Here is a 23,254-nt window from a genome sequence, read left to right on the forward strand (position 1 = left end):
AAAAAAGGGTTCTCAAGTCAAGTTTCAAGTAACTGTGGGGTCCCGCCTCAAGGCTTAAAGACTAGATGACAAAAAGGCCATTGAATCTTTAAAAATAACCATTGTTTGCTCTAAACGAATTTTCTTTTAAATCCGAATTCAAAATTTGCCCTGGACCCTCACAGCACAAATACAGGATCGTTTGATTCCCACCTTCTGGAACGATCCCAAACCCTAAAACAGCACTTCTTCTTGAGCACTACAACCGAAAGCCCAAAGGTCCGGCGGGCAGAGAAAGCTGAGCGATTCAACCCTCGCCCCCTGCTCACACTTCATTAAGCCGTCTCCCCTCCAAGTGCGCGCACCCCTCTCACAGGAAGCCGGCACGTTTTGCAAAGGAAATACCAGACCAGACCTTGGAGAAAGGCACGGTCATGCTGAACATTTTATTGGGCTTCCTGCACCCAAGCCGGGGTGCGGATCTCCTCCCCTGGCCCCCGCGCCCTCCGCCTCACCTCGCGCGGGGTGCCGCGGGGTCACCCGCTTGCAAGGGAACCTCACCTTCGCCCCGTCCCGGAGCCGAGTGGGAACGCCGGGCAAAACAAAACCTGCCTCGGCTTACTCACCCGGAGACTCCCGGGGGGTGGATTCCAGGCGACTCCCGGAGAGTTTCGCCCTCTTAGGACTCAGGGAAGGGCGCACGGCGGGTGCGTGCGCGGTGGGCAGGACCCGCGCTCCCGGGGCACCTCGGGGGGCCGAAAGGGGAGCGGCCCCCCGGGACCCCGAGCCGCCTGCGCCGCCGCTCCCGGGCCGGAGCACACTCACCTCGGGGAAGAAGTTATCCATTGTTCCAGCGGAGTCACCAACTTGCCCGAGTCCGGCTCCCGGCGCGCGGAAGTCAACGCAGCCGAAGGTCCGGGGAAACCGTGCGTGTCACGGCGCGGCTCCCAGAAACTCGAGCCCGCGGGGCTCCCCCGCTGCCATCGCTTGATCCCGCTCTCGTTTTTCTCACCTTTTGTTTGCCCCAAACCGAGTCCCTAACTCGGGCGTCCCAACCGCAGCCTTTGTCTCTTCTTCCACCAATTTACTCACTTCTGGGCGCAGCGCTCCCGAGCTGGGAACAGCTGGTGGCACATTCTTCCCCGGGGCTGAGGCACGGCGGCGGGGAGCCCGGGAGCACGCCCCCTCCCTCGGTGCTCCGGCCCGGGGCGCTGGGCGCCGGCAGGGGACCGCCGGCCACAAGGCGAACCCCGACTCGCTGTCCCCGGGCGAGCGCCGCAGCGGCGAGGACTCCCCGGCCGCGGCTCAGCCGGCTCGCGCCCGCACCGAGGCTTGCAGACAGCCGCGCTCGCCCCGCCCCGCCTGCTCGCCCGGCCCCGCCCCCGGCTGGCCCCGCCCCGGTCGTCCCGCCCCGCCCTCCCGGATCGCCCCGCCCCGCCAGGAGAGGGGCCGCGCCCGCCCGCCAGGCCCCGCCCCGCGCGGCTCCCCGCCCCGCCCGCGCCTTCCGCGGCCGCCTCGCTCGCTGGGCCCCTTGGTTTCCTTGCTCCTCCCCCCGACACCCCCGACAGGCGCGGACCGGGGGGTTGGCGCTTCCCTTGGGAATACGGTCTAAGGAGTCACTTGCGTTGGAGGAGGGGATGTGGGTCCTTTCGTGCCTTTGATCTTCCGCGGAGCCTGGAACCGGCTCAGCGCGGAGCTCATTAATGCGGATCGTCGGATGCGCGATCCCGGGAAGGAAGCGGGGTCCGCGCTGCTGCGCCGGCTGCTGGGCCAGATCAAAGCGAAGAGGCCACGGGGAATTTCTGGAAGCTGCTGTCCCGTGTTGAGTTTCTCTCCTGCAGTCAGATTAAAAGACGTTTTCATAGCAGTGGGGAAATGTAGTTTTGTAAACTGGAAAGGGGACGTGGCCATTTGCACCTTTAAAAATGTAACCCTTTTCCGCGACATTAAAGGAAACAGAGATGGGCAGGTGTGAGATAGATGGAGGACCAAAAGCCCCAGGAACTGAGTCCCGGCTTCTTCTGGGGCAGGTCCTGAGACTTGAACGTGCACAGGAATCACCGGGGGACCTTGCTAAAATGCAGATGGGCATTCAGTGGGGCCTGAGAATCTGCATTTCCAACAAGCTCCCACGTGATGCTCCGCACTTTGAGCACAAAGACTCTGGCGGTGCCCCCCCCCCCCCCCCCCCAAAGGGTCCGGTGCTGGTCTGCAAACTGTTCGGAACGTGTTTGTAACCAATAAGCAGAGAAATGGAGAGTCACGGTTTAGAAACTTTTTGTAGTAAGGTCTCGGCATCTGAACACTGGATCCGCGGGCTGTTTAAACCGAGGAGAAACCAATACAGGCGTTGCCACGCTCGCGTCGTGAGTCACACCTGGGACAAGCAGCTTTCTCCTATCAGTACCTGGGGGATTGGAAATAAAGACACTGGCTTCTCACCTCAGGTGGCCGGAGAAACTTGCCTTAGGGCTGTTGCCAACTGCTGCTCATCCTTTAGAACCTCCTGAAGGGGAAACTTTGCACAGATGACAGGCCACTCATTCACCTCCAGCCCCTCCCATCTCCACCCAGCTTATTCGAGGGTTTATTCCTACGGCCGTGGAGGAAACCAAATCATGTCGTGAGGGTCTTTTTCTTGGTGCTCTCCCCATGTGGAATTGGAAGACTAGAAGCTGCCATAGGGCAGGCACTGTTCTTTAAAATCTGTGTCCCCAAGGATCTGTCTTAGAGAGTGGATGAATGAATGATCCTTCTCTAACCCTTGCCTGGAAACTCAAGCATGTTTATAACCCATCCCATTGCTGTTCTTCAGTATTTCCATCATAGCCCCACCCTACTTCCTTTTCGAAGAGTCAAGGTTTGAATTAATGAATGGTATGATTGCCCTGTGTCTGTCCTGCTTCACAGGTGTATGCACCTAAAGCTCTGCACCCTTTAAGGCCATGCTCAAAGTTGCAAGGCAAGTTAAGATGGAGTTAGGAAAAATACAAACAACCCCAGGCACCAATCAAAATCCTTAGTCAAATGAGTCCTGTTGCCGCTTGTGTGCAGATACTGTAGCAGAACAATTTACAATCATTATGGTGTGAATCTGCAAAGAACATCTCTGCAGGAGGACTTAAGAGGGAGCTTGTTCAAGTGGGTGTGCCGGTGTGGGTGGGTTCCCAGCACAGGCCCTGCCACTGCTGTCTCCAGCGGCCTTGGCCATGACACTTCAGAAGTCACTTTCCTCTCTATGAAAAAGATACGGTTAATAATTACCACCAACTTGCCTCACCTGAAGAATGGTGAGCCAGATCCAGTAGATGAGGCTTGAATTTTACTGATTTATTTTATTTCTTTTAAAAGTTCACATCAATGTTTTCCAAATTGTGTTTCCTAGACCACCTGTATCAGAATCCCCTGGAGTGGTTTATTTGTTTATTGAAAACAAACACCTGGCGCTGAACCTCAGGGGCAGGTTGGGTGCCTAAGAACCTGCATTTAAATAAGCACTCAGGTGGGTGTATCAGTGTTTGAGAATCACCACTTTAGACTGTCAGAATTCATCAGACTTTCTGTGCATACGCACATTTACCAAAATGTGCTGTAAGACCCTACTGGCTGTACAAACAGAATATCTTACCCCCAAGTGTTAAAGGTCGAATCAGTTGTTTAAAAGGACTATGTTACATTTATAAGAGCTTTTACAAAATTGGGCAGAGAAGGGGAAGCATTGTAAACCAATAGCTTCCTGAGAATATCCAGGCGACACACAAAAAATTCCAATGCTTCCTCTCAGAGAGGGGCACGACCCGCTGGACAAAGCAGATTAGGCTAAAGCAGTTCAGTCTTGCGCTCTGAGAAGTGAAAATTAGGGGGACAAGAACGCTAGTGCCGGAATTAACACCTTTCTTCTCTGAGTTGAAGTTCCTTCTCAAGGATCCTATTTATTTTCAAAGACACCATGCTAATGGAGTGCTGCGTTTTCAAAATAAAAATAAACCCCAGAAATCTCAAGTCAGAATTCTTAACTGCATACATTGATCCACAATTGGCAAAAATGTATTTTAATATTGATCAGACCATTTGCCCAATTGAAGGAGAGCTGTGTGTGTATATATGTGAGGGAAGTAATGGAATCTTCCTCTCTTTTTATACTTTACCTCAGGTTATTTTGCTTTAAACGAGTTCCCTTAATTCCCTTTGTAATTTCAATTTCAATTACTTTGTTGTGTTTTTGCTGCTGTAGTTCCTTATCTTGATGTGCCTTCCTGTTAAAAGTCTTTTTCATTATCTTTGTTTTTTATGAAATACTTCTTACTTGCTCCAATTAATGTTTTAATTACTAGTTACAGAAAGGGAAAATCTGGAAGGTTCTTTCACACACATTAAAAGTTAATAGACATAATTCTAAAATCTCGTTTTTCTTGCTTAACTTAAACAGCGGTTCGTTCTGTCAGTTCACTTATCCTCTGTTTTTTTTTAAGATTTATTTATTTTATTTATTTTACCCTCTTCCCCTCCTTCTGCCCTGCTGCTTTTACTGTCTGTGTTGTCTTCTCATTTTCTTTCCTTTAGGATTCCCTGCCATTCGATCCTGGAGACCTCTGATGAAAAGAGAGTTTCCCTGTCAATTGCACCACCTCAGTTCCTGGTCTCTGCTGCCTTTCACCTTGACTCTACCCTGGTCTCTCTTTTGTTGCATCATCATCTTGCTGCCTGACTTACTTGCACAGGGCAGTGGCTCACCACACGGGCACTCGCGCGGGCACTCATGTGGGCAATGGCTCACCACGTGGGCTCTCGCACGGGCACTGGCTTGCCTCGCAGGCTCGCTTTCTCTTCTCGTTTTTCACCAGGAGTCCCCAGGGATTGAACCCAGGTCCTCCCATGCGGTAGGCAGAAGCTGTATCACTAAAGGCACATCTGCTTCCCTTACTTATCCATCCTCTTGGAAACTTAAAAATTCAAATGCCCTTGCCTTTTTGCGCAAACAAAAATCAAGGGAATTTTTTAATGTTCTCTAAATTTTTAGACAAGTGTTCTTTTTCTTCTTATAACTTTTAAAATTCAAAAAATTCTCAGGGGAGTTTTTTTTAATGTGGAACTGAAAACAACTGTGAACGATTTTAATAGAAACAATGACATCTGGGTGAGGGGAATGCTTTACATTGTTATAGAATAAAACAATTACAGAAGAATAAACACAGCAATAAAGCAGGGATAAGGCAATCAGAGAACTAATTTTGCTGTCATTTTTCCCAACAAGATGAACTAGGGCTCAGATGCGGTTTACCCCATCAGAGAGCCCTTGATGGATAGTTAATTCTAACTAAATCCCTGTCACTTCAGTTTACAATAAGACTGCTTTCTAAGGTAATTTTCCACACAAACATGGAGAGTTAGTTTCAAAAATGAATCCATTTCCATTTAAAGTGCTTTGTATAGGTCAGGTTGAATATGACAAGCAAATGGAATAACCTCTGCTGAAACATTTTGCCCACTTGGAGCTGTATTGACAGCACTCTGTCCCCCTTGAGTTTCTTTTATTTTTTAAAGATTTATTTATTGACTTTCATGCTAATGTGCTGGAGGTGCAGTTAATGTTGGGGTTTAAGATATATTTAGGGGATTTGAATCTCTGGACTGACAATGTGATAGCCAGGTCCTGAGCCTCAACAGACTCCAGCACCTACAATCTGATCTATTGGACTTACCACACTCAGCTAAGATGGAGTTGAAGAAGGACAACCACCACACCATGGAGCCTAGAGTGATTACAACTGAAAATGGGAGGATTGCATCCAGCATCCAGGTGGAATCTGACCCTCCTCTTGACATAGAGGTGCAATGGACACAACCAATCCAATGTCCACATAGAAGAGGTGGCATTGGATTGGGAAAAGTGGACATAATGAGCAAAGGGTATGGGGAAAGGCAGGAAGAGATGAGAGGTGGAGGCGTCTTCGGGACATGGAGCTGCCCTGGATGGTGCTTCAGAGGTAATCACCGGACATTGTAAATCCTCACAGGGCCCACTTGATGGAATAGAGGAGAGTATGGGCCATGATGTGAACCAATGTATATGAGGTGCAGAGGTGCCCAAAGATGTACTTACCAAATCCAATGGATGTGTCATGATGATGGGAACGAGTGTTGTTGGGGGGGGGGGAGAGGGGGGATGGGGGGTGGGGGGTGGGGTTGAATGGGACCTCACATATATATTTTTAATGTAATATTATTACAAAGTCAATAAAAAATTAAAAAATTAAAAAAAAAAATAAATAAATGCTTCTGAAACATTAAAAAAAAAAAAAAGATTTATTTATTTATTAGGCAGCTCTGGGAACTGATCTTGCACCACCTCAGTTCCCTGTTCTACTGCATCTTATTTTCTCTCCCTCTGTGTCTCTTGTGGCATCATGCTGCGCCAGCTCTCCGCATCGGCTGGCACTCCTGCGCGGGGCGGCATTCCTGCGCCAGGCAGCACTCCCACATAGGGTGGCATTCCCATCAGGCCAGCACTCCATGTGGGCCAGCTTGCCCTCACCAGGGGCCCTGGGCATCAAACGCTGGACCTCCTATATGGTAGAAGGGAGCCCACCTGACTGAGCCACATCCATTCCCCTCCCTTGAGTTCTTTCATTTTCAACACCCTACTCCTCCCTCCGTGATTCCAGAATGGCTCAAAGGCCAACCAAGTTTTCTCATCTCTGCACCTCTATTGTTAACTTGTTTACTGTTTCCAAAGCCTTGTACCATCACTTTCCCTCTTTCTTACCTCTCACTCTCCTTCTCACCTTATGGAAGCCAATAAATGTGATTGCATCTTTTCTAATTTGAAAATTGCTCCCTGATCTACTTATTGGTCCATCTGTTTTCAAACTCCTAACTTCTCTCTGGCTACACTTCATCTCCAAGCACTCCATTCTTCAACCCCTTATGATCTGATTTTGATCCCCACCACCTCTCAAAGAAGATCACCATGACCTTGAAATAATCAAAGACAACAGCTTTTTCTCAAATTTCATCCTCCACACTGGCTCACTTTTAAAGTTCTCTAATTTCTTGGCACCATGGATAGGCAACCTTTATATTATTTGCACAGGACCCTTAACTCAGAAGAAGCCATGCACTTAGCTTAATTCTCTACTGCTGCTACCTTGAAACGTTTAATGATTTTCTTGCATTTTTCACTGGGATCCACAAATTACATAGCTGGTTCTGCTTAGCTTGCACAGCTTAGCATTTGGCTGCTTCTCTCATATCTGTGGCCTCTTTTTGCCTCTTTTGCAGGCTACTCTTCCTCCGTATGTGATCAATCCTCAGCATGTGTTCCCTTCCCCATACTTACGCTTTCGCCATTAATTTGCAATACTTCAACTACCGTCTCTTCCCAAATGATTCCCAAATCTACAATTTAAGCTCTAAGAAATTCCAGCCCCACATTTCCAACTATCTGGTTTTTCCCTAGGGAGGTTCTTCTGATGCTTCATATTCCCAGACCACATCTTCACTCTCCCCATCAACTTCTACCAACTTTCTTCTGTTTATTAATGGAATAATCATGATTCAGTCACCTTGATAAGTGATTATCACTCAGCGCTGCCCCAAATCATTTTTTCCCCAAACATTCCCCATCTCCGCAGTCCAGTCCATTCCCTAGTAATCTCTAACCTACTTTCTATCTCTATGAATTTGCTATTTCTACTTGTCTCTTATAAATGATGTCATTCAATATTGTCCTTAGGTGCCTTGTGTGCATAATGTCAATGAGCATAATGTTTTCCAGGTTCTCCCATGTTGCAGCCTGTCTCATAATTTCATTCTTTCTTAGGGCGGAATAATATTCCATTGTGTGCACTTTCCACATTTTGTTCATCCATTCATTTGTCGAAGGACACTTGGGTTTTTGGCCCCAAATCTTTTGATGATCTTATCTTCCTACCCACATGCTGAGAGGGTCCCTACACTGTGAGTCCCACCAACCTAGCACAGAATTTTCTAAACTCCCTTGTTCCAAATATGTGACTCCAGTTCTACCAATTGGATGCACCCACTCGAGGTTTACTTTAGGGAACAAACTGCACGAAGAAACAGGAGGGTGGTTTAGTTCTCTGCAGATTGCCTCTACTTTCGATGAAGTATTTCTTTCACAACATTGTGATGATCAGACCACCAGAAGGATGCTGACACTGTGCTTCTGAGTGACTTTCACTCACTTCAGACATAGAAGGGGCGCAGCACTCTTGGCTATCCATAGTCCGCTGCCGACCCTTGGGCTTGAGCCATGGGAGTGGGCCCCTGTGTCAGGTCCCACTCATCCATTCACCAGCCACGGTGCTGCCTCACGTCTACAGCATCCTTGGCCAGTGGGGGAGGTAGCAGGAATCTTGGTCCCACGCGCCCCCCACGACTGGCACCCAGGACTGTTGCCCACCTCCATCCACTGGCTCTGTGCTTCATATTGGGCAATCTTCTGGGCTTAACTGCAGCCATCACCTCCTTACCTTTCTAGAACATTGCTCTCCAATGTCAATGGGCTCCTCTGATCAGTGTCTTCTCTTGCATCCCATCAATGTGGTCTGGTCTAAAGCTGAACCAGAGGAGAACTGGACCTTACTTGCATGAACGGGGCCACTCTTCTCACTCCACCCATGGCCCCCTCACCTGTCCTCCCTGCTGCTGGGATGTGTAGAAAGCAGGGATACAGTCAACAGAGCAAAAGATTATATTCTAGAAGTGCCGTGATGACAGCCTAAAAAGTTCAAGAGAAGACGTCATTGCCAGATGTATCATTCTATGGCTATGCTATAGAATTCTCCATGGTAAATTTCATTCCTTGGCTGTGATATCAAATTCTCTATAGTAAATATAGAATTCCCGAAAATGAATTCTCACCATTTCCTTCATACTCTAAACTTGGTTTATGTTCATCATCAACCAAGCACGGTAACAACCTTTGAAAGTTTTCACAGGCACACAGTGTACGATGATGTGTGTCATAAATGATGATGTAGACAGCATAAATAAATGGTTTAGGAAACTTCAGAGGCAAGAATTTCTATGTTCTTTTAATAAAAATAGGTCCTGAAGAGCTATGACACTGAATAATAATAGTGTTGCCACCTTTTTCTTATGGTGGGAGATAAGAAATTAGCCAGGAACGGTGCATTTGATGACAAAGGATGTGAAAAATGCTTCCTGGACCTGAACAAGAAGAGGTGGGTGGTGGCTGGCTCTAAGAAGACACTTTGTGTGCACTGATTGGTATAAAGGAATTTGTAAGGACCTTGTCACTGTTCGTTATTCTGAGTACTCCTTGAGAAATCACTAGCATGCCCATGAAATTTGCAGCATATTTTTCATCAGATTAATCAATATACGGGGGCCCACACACCCCAAGGGAAACCCTGAGAAAAGGAACACAAAACAACTTCAGGCCAGCCCTACAAGTCGGAAACTTTGGGAGTATGGTTCATGGTCTATGCTAAGCAAAATCTCTTTATAAACTGGCATGGCCTTCTTTCCCCCCATCTAAACTTGCCCAACACTGCTGCCATTGATTTTGCTTCTTAAAAATAAGAATGTGTTTGGAATTTTTTTCCCTCAAGTTTCCATGAAATCCGTGTGTGTTGTTGCTGAAAGTCTTGAGGGAAAAATATCATGTAAGTGCACAGCGTTGTTTATACAAGAATGTCCAGGGCAGAGTTGTTTAGAATAGTTAAAGACCTGGAAATGACATAAATGGCTCCTAGCAGGAGATGAGTTCAGGAGCTTTTGATAAATGTGCCTAGCGGCACACTGTTTGTGTTCATTACCTATCGCTGCATAAGAAGCCCCCTAAAACAAAATGGCTTAAGACAACACCAGTTGAATATTCCTCACCATCCTGTGGCGTGACCGGGCATTTCTGCTGGACTCAGCCGGGCTCTCTCAGGCGGCTCGGTGGTGGCTGGATCGCCTAAGATGGCCTCGCCCGTGTCAGAGCCCTGGCCCATAGCCGGGCCTCTCTTTCCGCGTGGCCTTTCTTCACAGCATGGTGGCCTCGGGATTCCATAGTGGCTGGGGCAGAAGGTGCAAAGCCCTTTGAGACCTTGCTCGGAAGTCACAGACTTGCTTCTGCCACATTCTGTTGGTCAAAGGCTGACATAAGGCCAGTCCAAAACTCTCCTGTGAAAGGAACTGCAAAGACTCCTCTGGTCATTTTTTGGGTTTTATTTTGGTGTAGGTTTACATAACACAGAATTCATCATTGTAGCAAGGGCCAGGAACTAGCAGAGGCTACCATCGTAAACTAGGAGGCTGAGAAATGTGTTTGAAGGCTGGGGATAAGAAGGGTGGAAGGAGATGGTGTCACTTTACAGAACATCCTAACCTTCTAGGCTTCGCTTATGAGAGAAAAAATAAACCCATCTTTTTTTTTTTTTAAATTCCCCTCCTCCCCCTTGTTGTCTGCTCTCTGTTTCCATTTGCTGTGTGTTCTTCTGTGTCTGCTTGCATTCTTGTCAGTGGCACCTGGAATCTATGTCTCTTTTTGTTGCATCATCTTGCTGCGTCAGCTCTCCGTGTGTGCACTGTCACTCCTGGGCAGGCTGTGCTTTTTGCACGCGGGGTGGCTCTCCTTATGGGGCATACTGCTTGCACATAGAGCTCCCCTACGCGGGGGACACCCCTGTGTGGTACAGCACTCCTTGCATGCATTAGCTCTGCACATGGGCCAGCTCACCACACAGGCCAGGAGGCTCTGGATTTGAACCCTGGACCTCCCATGTGGTAGGTGGATGCTCTATCAGTTGAGCCAAATCCGCTTCCCTAAACCCATCTTCTTTAAGCCACCATATATTTTTTTAAATTATCCATCACATACAAGTGAAATGTCATGCTGTAACGTATTTCATGTATTCATATTTCCACATCAGTAAATGTTGACTTAGGTCATCATTTTAGCTGCTGAATAATGTAATGGATTAAAAGTGGCCACAGAGCCCCTGGCTGTATTTCCAGTCTCATTGCCAACTCAGCTGCTCTAAATACAATCCCTGTAGTTCCTCCAACCCGCCGAGGTGGTTCCTGCTCAGGGCCTTAAGACTTGCTGCTCCCCACCAGACAACAACTGGCCTTCAGCGAGCCTGTCTCAGCTGAAATCTCACCTCCCCAGAAGTACCTGTCTTGACAGCTGAGCTAACACGTACCCCCCATCTCCCTCTATCCCTATATGCTACTTGATTATATAATGTATCTACTTGTTTACTTCTCTCTCTCATTAGGGCAAAAGCTCCATGAGGGCAGGAACTTTAGCTCACCCAATGAAGTGGGAGTAGTGTCCCACTCATCTCCCCTGCCCTAACCTCAGTTAGACATGGTAGGCTTGGATCATTCTGCCAGCATCTGCATTATCTTTGCTATACCCACTTTGCTTGCACTTGCATCCGGGCAAAGGGAATTAACAGGAAATTAACATGTACACACCCAGCAACCCTCAACCAATGGCTGATGGAAGTTGGTATATTCATACTCCTCTCTTGTTCCTCAGGTAGGATAACTCTGAAGTTCAAGTTCTACACTGGCTCCCAGTGTTACTCAATGGCCTTAAGCACAGTGGTAATTTGCTTGATAAGTATCCTTTATCAGCTCCTTTCTTTTCTACCTTCTTATACCCCTCCTGATGTTTATGGGGATTACCTCCCAAATAAAACCCTACAATTAAATTCTTCCTTAAATTGTAATCTTGGTGTGTTGCTGGTGGAAATACAAAATGGTGCAGCTGCTTTGGAAAAGTCTGGCTGATCTTCAAAACATTAAATTTGGAGTTGCCATATGACCCAGCAATTCAAATATTAGATATATACCCAACAGAATGGAAATCGTATGTCCCCCACCAAAATTTGGTATGTGAATGTTCATAACAGCACTATTCATAATAGTCAAAAAGTGAAAACAATCCAATCCAGGTGTCTATCAATTGATGAATGGATAAAAAACGTGGCATAACCATACAGTGGAATATTATTCAGCCAGAAAATGGAATGAAGAAAGAGAGAGAATACTACAAGAAATGTGGCAAAATATTAGTAGTTGGTAAATCTGGGTATCTGGGTAGAGGTTATATTGGAATTCTCTGCATTGGTATCATATTATTTTTGCAACTGCCCTGCAAGTTTGAAATTATTTAAAAAATAAGAAGTTAAGAAAAATATTGCCACAAAAGCCATTTGACATTTGAAAGAAAGGACAAAATTTTTCAACAGATGTTATCTCTAGATCCATGAGAATAAGTGCAATTTAAAAAATATTCTTTACCTTTTGTAAAATTTTCTGAATTTCTGTGATACCTCCAAAATCATCAAAAATCATTTTGGTTTTGGGAGCAGTTGTGGCTCAAGCAATTGGGTGCCTACCTCCCACATGGGAGGTTCCAGATTCAGTTCCCAGTGCCTCCTAAAGAAGACAAACAAACAACAAGCAGATAACGAACAGACACTGGGCAAAAACAATGAGCAAACAACAAGCAAACAACAATGAGCAAGATAACAAGCAAACTATGAACAAAAACAAGCAGGGAGCAGATGTGGCTTAAGCAGTTGAGTGCCTGCCTCCCACATGAGAGGTCTGGGGTTTGGTTCCCAGTGCCTCCTAAAGGAAAAAAATCAAACAAAGAGCAGACAATGATTAAAAACAATGAGCAAACAGATGAGGGAGCCATCTTGGGGAAAATAATTTTGGTTTTGAAAATAAAATACATAGCTCCTCTGTGGGAAGGGAACTTCATTCATTCATTTTTCCTTTATTTTTATAAAAAGTAGATTTAGATTACATAAATGTTACATCAAAAATATAGGGATTCCCATATTTCCCACCCCTTCCCCTCCCAAATTTTCCCACATTAGCAACATCTTTCATTAGTGTGGTTCATTTGTTACAATTGATGAACACATACTGAAGCATTGTACTAACCAAAGACTATAGTTTACATTATAGTTTACACTTTGCCCTACACCATTTTATAGGTTTTGTCAAAATATATAATGGCCTGTTTCCATCATTGCAGTATAATGCAGGACAATTCCATTGTCCCCAAAGTGCCCCCACATTGCACCTATTCTTCCCTATCCCTTGCCTCAGAACCTCTGGCAATGATAAAAAGTTCTTCAATTGCTAGGATAATAATAAGTCTACTTTAGTCCATAGTTGCATTTCCCCTTATGTTTGTTCATACCTCAATCCTGAGGATTTAGGAATAGTAATGCCCACTCTGCTTCTGATTGAGAGGGGGCTTAGATCACATGGGGCAAATGGATGGAATTTTCTTGTTTGCAGTTTTAGATACTCTCTCTTTTTTGGGGTGGGTGTTGTCCATCATCATTCTTTTGTTAGTTGTCTTGGGCAAGTCTGATGACCTGAAGAATAGGTGTTGCAACTCCACTGAGACTCCGGGCTTGACCAGCATATGAACAGACTGAAGATTTAAGTCTTTAGGACATGTATTTAACAAGTATAGTGTTAATTATAGGTTCAAATAAAAGGGGCAGAAGAGCCATGTGTAGAGAAATTATAAATGCATCTAGCTCTGGTATACTGCGGAGCATATACTCCAAAGTAAGGCCCAATGACATGGTGCTGAAATCCTGAGATTGTTTGCCCTGCTTATAGTATCTAAATGTGTCTAGAGCCCTCAGGAGCCCCATTGTTTTAGGCATTATTTACTGTGGCAGTCAATGAGATCCTGTTGAGATATGCATAAGCATAACCTCTGGAATAACCTCCTGACTCATTTTGAAATCTTTTAACCATAAAAACTCATTTGTATTTCATATTTCCCCCTTTTGGCCAAAGTCTTTTTCCAGATTCATCACTAGTTGACACTTAGTAATAATCCCTCGGTGCCAGGGAGGCTCATCCCTGGGAGTCATGTTCTACACTGGAGGGAAGGTAGTACATTTATATTTTGAGTTTGGCTTAGAGAAAGGGCACATTGGAGCGACAAGGAAGCTTTCAGGAGGTAATACTTAGGCAATATATAATAGAAGGCTAAGTTTCAATTTCATAAGAGAAGGTTCATAAGTATAACCATCAATATCAAGGGCCTGGCATAATAGTCTGTCCTCCTTCACTGGGAACTGCCACGTACTCAGGATTGTTGCTGTTCTATTAGAGAATGTAGCAGGACTTCCCAGGATGGGAATTCAATATTCTTTCTGCTATTGTGTGGGTCTCCACCCACTAAGAAAATACCCCATGACCATTTGAACATATTCATATGCCATAGAGATATACTGCAGGTGCACCTCCCCCACAAATACCCCCATCACTGACGTCCCACACCAGTGATCCTCTCCTATCACAGTTGTGCCCCTTCTGCAGTCCAAAACCTCCCAAAAAAACAAAGCCAAGGGAAACAGACTTTGGCCTAGTGGTTAGGGCGTCCGTCTACCATATGGGAGGTTCTCGGTTCAAACCCCGGGCCTCCTTGACCCATGTGGAGCTGGCCCATGCGCAGTGCAGATGCGCGCAAGGAGTGACCTGCCACGCAGGAGTGTCCCCCGCGTAGGGGAGCCCCATGCGCAAGCAGTGCACCCGTAAGGAGAGCCGCCCAGCGTGAAAGAAAGTGCAGCCGGCCCAGGAATGGCGCCGCCCACACTTCTCATGCGGCTGACGACAACAGAAACGGACAAAGAAACAAGACGCAGCAAAAAGACACAGAAAACAGACAACTGGGGGAGGGGAGGAGAATTAAATAAATAAAAATAAATCTTTAAAAAAAAAACAAAAAAACAAAAAAAACAAAGCCAAAAACATTTTAAACAACAAAAAAATAAAATGAATAATAACAAATAAAATACAAAATAATAAAAAAAATTTTCTTTGTGTATTTTATCACTTCAAGATCTTTTATGTACAGTGACAATTTCTTCTGTATGTTCTCCCAGTGTCTTTTTAACTTTATTTTCAAAGAAGCTTTAAGTTACAGAGAAGTCACATAGAAAATATAGGGGAGTCCCATATACCCAAATACCTCCCACTCTCCCCTATTAATGACATTTACATGTGTATGGTACATTTGTTACAATTGATGTACAAATATTAAAGTACTGCTATTAACCATGGTCAATGATTTACATTTTGCCTGTACACTTTTATAGGTTTTAACAAAATTTGAAATGGCCCGAACCCATCATTGTAAGATTATGAACAATTCCAATGCCCTAGGTTCCATGTTTTGCATTCTTCTTTTCCCCTCCCCTCAGATCTATGGTAACCACTAAGTTTCAATTTTTGAAGAATAATTTCATAGTTATTAATACATGCAATAATATTAAGGCCTTACATATTAGTCTGTTGTCTTTTGTTAGGCACTGTCTATGTTCCCAAGAGATTCTTGCCCCTCTAATTGAGAACATAGTAGGACTTCTCAGGATGGGAGTTTAATATTTTCTTGTTTATTGTGTGGGTCTCCACCCACTGAGATAACACACTATGAGAAAATGAACACTTAAATATTCCATAGAGGCATTTTGGTTATTAAAAAATATTGATTTTGTGCCTAAGATGGCAGCATTAGGAGATATAAAGATGCATAAGACAGGGTGTTGGGAAGAGGACTTGGCCCAGTGGTTAGGGCATCCATCTACCACATGGGAAGTTCACGGTTCAAACCCTGGGCCTCCTTGGCCCGTGTGAGGCTGGCCCATGGGCAGTGCTGATGCGTGCAAGGAGTGCCATGCCATGCAGGGGTGTCCCCCGTGCAGGGAAGCCCCATGCGCAAGGAGTGCACCCCATAAGGAGAGCCGCCCAGTGCAAAAGAAAGTGCAGCCTGCCTAAGAATGGCGCCGCCCACACGGAGAGCTGACACAACAAGATGACGCAACAAAAAGAAACACAGATTCCGTGCTGCTGACAACAAAAGCGGACAAAGAAGACGACACAGCAAACAGACACAGAGAACAGACAACCGGGGTTGGGGGGGAAGGGGAGAGAAATAAATAAATATATAAATCTTTAAAAAAAACCAGTATGGAAATTTCTGTAAGAGAAGCATGTGCAAAGTTATAAGGGAGCATTTAAAAAAAAAAAAAAAGCCTGGAAGAGGTAGAAAAAACTGCCAAAGGATGCTGCCCTTGAACGGGCTCAGTGGAGAGTAGGAGTCTACCATGCCAGGAAGAGAACAGCACATTCTAGGCAAAGGGCGTATGGAAAGACCCAGAAGAAGAAAAATCATTTTCCATGAAGGATATCAAGTTCAGAGTGGTTAGCACAGAGAGAGTGTGTGTGTGGCATTAGAGGAGATAAACCTGGAATGTGTGCTTTTACTTTAAGTTAGTTTATTCCCTTTGCTGTGCTGATTAAATAAATGCTTAACATTTGACTCTTGGGGGTGGGGAGAAGCCCTGATTTGTAGCATATGCCAATTTCCATGGTGTAAATACTTCTATAGTTGCCAGTTTCAAGCTATTGGTATGATTCACTGAGTATAGATTTGGGAAGAGTTGAACAGTAGCATGTCATTATTTAGCATTTCCACTACATAGAAACAATACTCAAGCACAGAGATAACAGTAAAATGTGCTGAAATAACTAGCAAATGATGTTTGTTGTTATTTATTACCTTTGATGATGTCAGTTTATGTAATTTAATTTTTTTAGGAGGTACCAGGGATTGAACCTGAGACCTCGTATATGCTTAGCAGGTGCTTAACCACTGAGCTACAACCATTCCCCAGGTAATTTAAATTTTTTTTATCCCCCCCCTTTCGCTTTTTTCTTGCTGTCTGTTCTCAGTGTCCATTTGCTGTGCATTCTTCTGTGTCTGTATTTATTTATTTATTTATTTAAGTCCCCCCCCCTTTTGTGGCTTGCTTGCTGTCTGCTCTCTGTGTCCATTTGCTGCATGCTCTTCTGTGTTTTTGCTTGTCTCCTTTTTTGTTGCGTCACCTTGCTGAGTTTGCTCTCCATGGTGCCTGCAGGCTGGCAGCACTCCATGGCACTTGCGGGCTGGACGGCTCTCCACAGCATGCAGGCGAGCCTGCCTTCTCGAGCAGGCCCCGGGATGTGAACCCAGGGCCTCCCATATGGTAGACGGGAGCCCAACTGATTGAGCCACAGCCACTTCCCCTAATTAAATTTTGAATAATGATTGTGTTTAACACCTGGCTCACAAAATTCTCAAAAACTGTACAGTCTGCTCCCATGACTTGGTAGGAACACACTGTTTAATGTCCATCCCCTATTTCATAAGTTATTGTTTCCGCCCTGGGGAAAAGGACTCAAACAACAAAGTAATGCATAGCACGTGTTATCATCTGGTTGGGGAGATGACATGCACATCAAAAAATAACAGCAGCTGGAATCTTGTCCCAAAGAGAGCTACATCCCTGAATAAAATGACCCTCACATTAGTGATTGATAATTCCTTGTAAGTACTGGAGCATGGTAATCTCATCTGGGTTCTATTTAAACAGTGATCCCTTGGCCTAGAGACCTAGCCACCTTCAGCCTGATTATGCCTATGCAAAACAAAGCTGATAGTGATGCCTACAGGTTTAAGGCTTACATCTTAGACTTCGATTCATTTTTATTTTTTTTCTTTTAATTAGGAGTGATGCAAGTGAACTGAAAGGGCCAGCCATAAAACTAATTATGGCATTATGCTATCTTCTAACCACCAACTCCATTCCACTCCCATGGCCAGTGGGTTAAAAAAAACGACCACCTGGAAAGGATGAGGTTGTCAAAAGCTCATGGAACTAGAGCCTTATGCGAATTCACCAGCAAGGTATTTACAAATTGCTTTTATTTACATTGTTTTTATGGAACCCAGGAACACTGGGTTGTTTACATATTTTTAAAATGTAAGCCATTGTTCACCTCTAATTTTTTTTATCTGACAAAGGGAACAGCTTAAATTCTGTGAAATAACAAACATCTTTGCAAAATTTATGAAACTTACCAAAAAAAAAAAAAGGTAATGGGAGATACGTGCCAAGGAAGGAACCTACCAAAATGATTGTGAAAGTCAGTCCAGGTAGAATCTCTGTGGCTGGAGCAGTAGCAGTTAAATCATCACAGAAGAGGAAGGGTTAACTTGAGTCTTCAAGAAGTGCAATAAAGGCTATTTTTGGAATAAGATCAAGTTGAAAAGCTCCAAAGAGGAAAAGGGAAGAGATGGTGAGATGGAGAGGATGATAGATGAGGGCATTTTCAAATGGGATACCTTACTTGGTTCTTAGTAAACTAGGGGAGGAGGGGATTTGCACATTTATTCTGATAAATCTATTAGGTTATTGTATTAGTCAGCCAAAGGGTGCTGATGCAACAGAAATCTGTTGGCTTTTATAAAGTATATTTATAAACTTACAGTTACAAGGCCCTAAAGAGTCCAACTCAAAGTTGCTTTCTCACCAAAGTCAGTTACCACGTATTGAAGCAAGATGGTCGCTGATCTCTGCCTGATCTCCCAGGGCTTCCTACATCAGTTTCCAGCATAGGGCTTGTTTCTTAACTGACCTCAGTTGCTCAGCTGCTCTGTTCTCTTCAGGTACAAACTATCAGGAGAATGGCTCATCTCTCCCTGGGGCCCCAGTATCAAACATGACAGAGCTCTCTCCCTTATCGTGTCTCTTCTTGAGTGAATGTCCATTTACACCAGCCCACCAAGGGGGTGGGGACTCAACCTGAGTCACACCCTACTGATGTGGTCAAATCAAAGTCCTAATCTTAGCAGTTAATTTAATCAGGGCCCCCTCAACTGAACCCAATATAATAAAAGGTATCATACCCTGAATAGAGTAGTTTACAAACATAACTTTCTCTTTTTGGGATTCATAAACAATCTGAACCAGATGGGGACCCCACCATCTTCCCCCTCCAAAGTCACCAACCCCCTGGTATCTTATCTCCTGCTTCCAGCAGACATCATTGCCTTTTCCATGGTTCCAAGAGTTCTCACTTGCATCATCTTTTCTCACTTCAGCATTATCTTCTTCCCCACCAGGTCATTCTGACTAGCAGACACCATACCGTAGTAGCTCTGTATTAGTCAGCCAAAGGGGTGCTGATGCAAAATACCAGAAATGGGTTGGTTTTTATAGAGGGTATTTATTTGGGGTAGGAGCTTACTGATAACAGGCCGTAAAACATAAGTTACTTCCCTCACCAAAGTCTATTTGGAGCAAGATGGCTGCCAACATCTGTGAGGGTTCAGGCTTCCTGGGTTCTTATATTCCTGGGGCTTGCTTTTTTCTGGGTTCAAGGTTCCTTCCTTCCTGGGGCTGGCTTCTCTTTCCTCTGGGTGCTGACTTCCTGGTTCTTCAGCATCAAACTCTAACATCAGAAATCCCCCAGTCTGTTCTTTGCCATGCCTTTTATCTGTGAGTCCCCACCCCCTGGTGAACGCCCTAACCATAACTCAATCACGCCCAGGTACGGATCAGATTACAAGCAAAATCCAATATTTCTTTTTGGAATTCATCCATTATATCAAACTCCTACAAACTCCACCTCTCAGCCAATGTTCACAGCTTTCTCCTTTCCACCCTGGCCTCTTACCTCAGTTGGAAACAATCCCACTGCTTCTTGGACTGCTTTCCCTTGGGGGCAGAGTTCTGGTTAGACTCCTTCTGCCTCCACCTTCCCATGCCAAGCCCCTTGTTCTGATCACTGCCTCAGAGCAAACAGAGAAATAAACACAGAAAGCAATACCCAGTAAGGCATTGGCAGTTGAGTAAGTACAGGGAATGAAGCAAGCCGGCAAGGTCCTGAAGAGTTTGTGGAGTCTCAATATGTTCAGAACAGAATCAATTTGGTGTTGCCAGTAACAACAACAAAAAAGAGCATTAGGTGGAGGGCAAAGGAGTGGGCTGGGAACAATGACAGAGAGATATACTATGGGATGTGAGTTAGTCTTGGACTTTTTGATTTTGATTTAAGCGAGAAAACCAACCCACACAAACATTAGGGGTGAGAGAAGGATGAATGAATATATTTGCAGTACATTGAATAGCTCACACTTCAAAGCATAGGGGTTTCCTCTTTCATCACTGTGTTAAATGAGCACCTCTCACTATAAACACCTTGATATGCTGGGCACAAGACAATAATCACCCTTTGGAATTCATAAATATCGAAATTGAAGGGCATTCTACAAAATGCTTGGCCAGCACTCCTCAAAACTGTTAAGGCCCTGAGAAACAAGGAAAGAGTGAGAAAGTGTCACACACCAGGGGGGACTAAAGAGACAAGATGAATAAATGCGAAAGGATGTACTGGATTGGAACTGGGAAGAGAAAAAGGACATTAATGGAAAAACTAGGGCAATCTGTGTGAAACCTGGAGTTTGGTTACTAATAATATGCTAACGTTGGTCTCTTGGTTTTGACAAATATATCCAGTAAATGGAAGGTACTCCCATAACAGGAACTCTCTCTACCATCTTTGCAACTTTTCTGTCAATCTAAAATTATTCCCTCCAAAAGTTTCCTTTTAAAAAATTCTTAAATTTTTTTAAAAAGAAAAAATTTTGCACACAAAAAGGTCAGTGGACTTCCCAAAGGCCCAAAGGAAGACAGCACAAAACTTGAAACAGTGTTTCCCCGAGCCTATGAGGCATGGGGAATGAGTCACAGCTGGGTCCCTTCCGCAAAGCAGGGACCCTCAGAGGGCTGCACCCCCTGGAACACAGAGCGATGACATTTTCCTGCCCTTGGCAAAGATGCTGACAAGGTACCTTGTCCATTTAGGCTTGGTCTGGGGTGAAAAACTAGTATCTCTCCTGAGAACTCATAAACACAAGGCAGCTCTTATTATTGTCCAAGGTTTGAATTTATACTCCTGAAAGTGATGCTTATATCTGAATTTACATCTCCTTAGTCCAGGAGAACCTAGGCCAAAATTAACTTAGAGCACACACACTAGGTAGAGCCCTTTTAGGGGCACATCCTCTAGGGAAGGATTCACCCCCATCGCAGTACCCCCGGGGTTCCCCTTGATCAGCCGTACTTGCACACGCAGTGAAACAGAAAACCCAAATAATCTTGGCTTCAATACAACAGTAGCTTATTTTTGCTCTCATTGAAATAAGCAAAGTTCAGACATCTCTGCAGAGAGTCTCCCCATTTCCTGCTCTAACAGGGCTTGAACAGAAGCCGGCGCTCCCCTTCCTTGGCCAGCTGCTCTTAGCCAGCCCCCACCACGCCTCACCCAGCTGCCTGGGGCCCGCGCCCCCTCTCCACAGCTCCCACCGTGGGACCAGCTCCCGTCACAGGGCTCAGAACAGCAACCAGCACTCAGAGGTGGCCGTGAACCCCGGAGCCGCCTGGAGCCCCGCGCCCCTTACGCCCGCCCCCATCCACGTCTGACTGCTTTGACTGGGATGATGTGGCTTTGAAGAACTTTGCCAAATAGTGTCTTCCCCCGTCTCCTGAGTAGAGGGAACCTGCTGAGAAATTCATGAAGCCGAAGAAACAGCGAGGTGGCCGAATCGTCCTTCAGGATATCAAGAAAGTGAGACCAGAAAGTGGATGGAATGCCAGGGAGTGTCCTGGACACTTGGGGAAAAGGGAGAAGCAGCCACCACCGCAACTGCACACACTGACAAAAACTACTCCCACTTGTGTGACTTCATTGAGTTGCATTACCTGAATGAGCAGGTGTAATCTATGAAACAATTGGGTGATGTGTAACCAACTTGCACAAGAATCCCCCAGAATCTAGCTGGCAGAGTGTCTCTTTGACAACCCCCTCCCCCCCGGGAACCAGTGGTGACAAGAGTGAGGCCTCAGGGTGGCTTCCCCAGAGCCCCCGGGGTCCCCACGGCCCTGCACGCATGTTGGGTGTATGTGTAGCTTTGCTATGTACTGTGTCCACCAAGTTCTTTCATTTGTAGCATTCCCTCAAATAGAGTAACTTGGTACCCCCCAAATTAAGCCAGGAAGTAAGTCACCTATAGTTGGTCCAAAGGTGCCAAGGTGCTTGGGGGCCTCAGTGTCTTCTATTTTCTATCAAGTCCCTTGAAATACGGTTAAGAGACAATGGAAAAAAGAAGACTGGATGGCATTGAGACCAGGCTTGCTAGGAGTTTTGTTATAAACGGAAACAGACAAATGAATCAGAGGGTGGAGAGGAAAGTAAAGGCAAGACAGATTTTATTTTATGATGGAGAAGTGCTGTTATGTTTGGATGCTGATGGGAAAGGACTAGATAAAAGAGAAAAGTAGATAAGGGAGGGGGGAGAATTACTGGACAGTCGTCTTTGCGTTGGTGAAAGGGGATGAGATTTAGTACTTGGACTGTGTACTGTGTGTGACGTGACTGGGATGTAAGGCATCAGAGGAGAAGAGAGCCCCTAGGGACCCCAGCTTAGGGGATGGGAACAGAGGAGGATTAAACAAGGAGCTTGGGAAACAAGCTTGAGGCCTCTGCCTGGTCAGTCTCTTCCAGGGCCAAGGAGGGGCCTTGACAATGTGTTCCTATGGCTTTATAAAATTTTAAAAAGAAAGTTATTTTTTATCATAATTGGCTTACTTTTAAGCCCGCTGCTTTCTTCCGTTCCATGCCCACTCCACACAATTCCCTGTATTCTGGAGGTGTTGGAGTAGGTGGGAGCCTTTGGGGGACCTAAGTAAGGGGGAGCTCATGGATATATTTTGTGCTTGAGAGTGTTTTGTGGGTGTTTTCAAAGGAGTTGCTTCGATGGATATCTTGCCACCTACGATGTCAACTTACATGGGACAGACACCTGTACATCTATGACCAGAGGCCTTATCAAGACGTGCCATGCCCAGAAGCAGAGGAGAAACTAGGTTTGAAATAAATGAAGCAAGTCTGTGGAAAGTGCTTCCAAATCAGACAGCCCATGTATAAAAGAAATGATAGGAACCTTCCCAAATTTGACAACTACATTTACATGACATTACTGTTGATTCTTCCTGAAGTGAAAAGAAACTCTCCTACACTGTCAGTAACAAAAAGCAAGTTTCTCTTCATCACGCTAGAGGGAAGACTGAACTATCATTTAATTCTCTTATAGAATATGTTATTACAAAAAAAAGTATTTAAAGAAAAATAACATCCCCCCCCCAAAAAAAATGTAGGAAAGCATTATTGTAGCAATGTCAGAGCATCCATTGATAATTGCCTATTTAAAATTGGCAATTTGCAGTGCCTTTTTTTTTTTTTAAGATTTATTTTATTTATTTCTCTCCCCTCCTCCCCCTCAGTAGTCTGTTCTCTATGTCCATTTGCTGCATGTTCTTGTCTGCTTCTGTTGTTGTAAGCAGCACGGGAATCTGTGTCT

General features: G+C 45.1%; 1 protein-coding gene across 1 annotated transcript in view; it reads right to left on the reverse strand.

Annotated features, from left to right (window-relative positions):
• MYO10 (myosin X) overlaps positions 1-955 on the reverse strand; it is a 236,880-nt gene extending 235,925 nt beyond the window's left edge. Inside the window, exon 1 of the mRNA XM_004453918.4 lies at positions 805-955. Within this exon, the coding sequence (XP_004453975.1) occupies positions 805-825 (21 nt within the window). The 5' untranslated portion in view covers positions 826-955. The remainder of the gene's footprint in view (positions 1-804) is intronic.
• Between the last annotated feature and the right edge of the window lie 22,299 nt (positions 956-23,254).

Source organism: Dasypus novemcinctus, chromosome 2, assembly GCF_030445035.2.
Source record: "Dasypus novemcinctus isolate mDasNov1 chromosome 2, mDasNov1.1.hap2, whole genome shotgun sequence".
In the NCBI taxonomy this organism is placed as follows: Eukaryota; Metazoa; Chordata; class Mammalia; order Cingulata; family Dasypodidae; genus Dasypus; species Dasypus novemcinctus.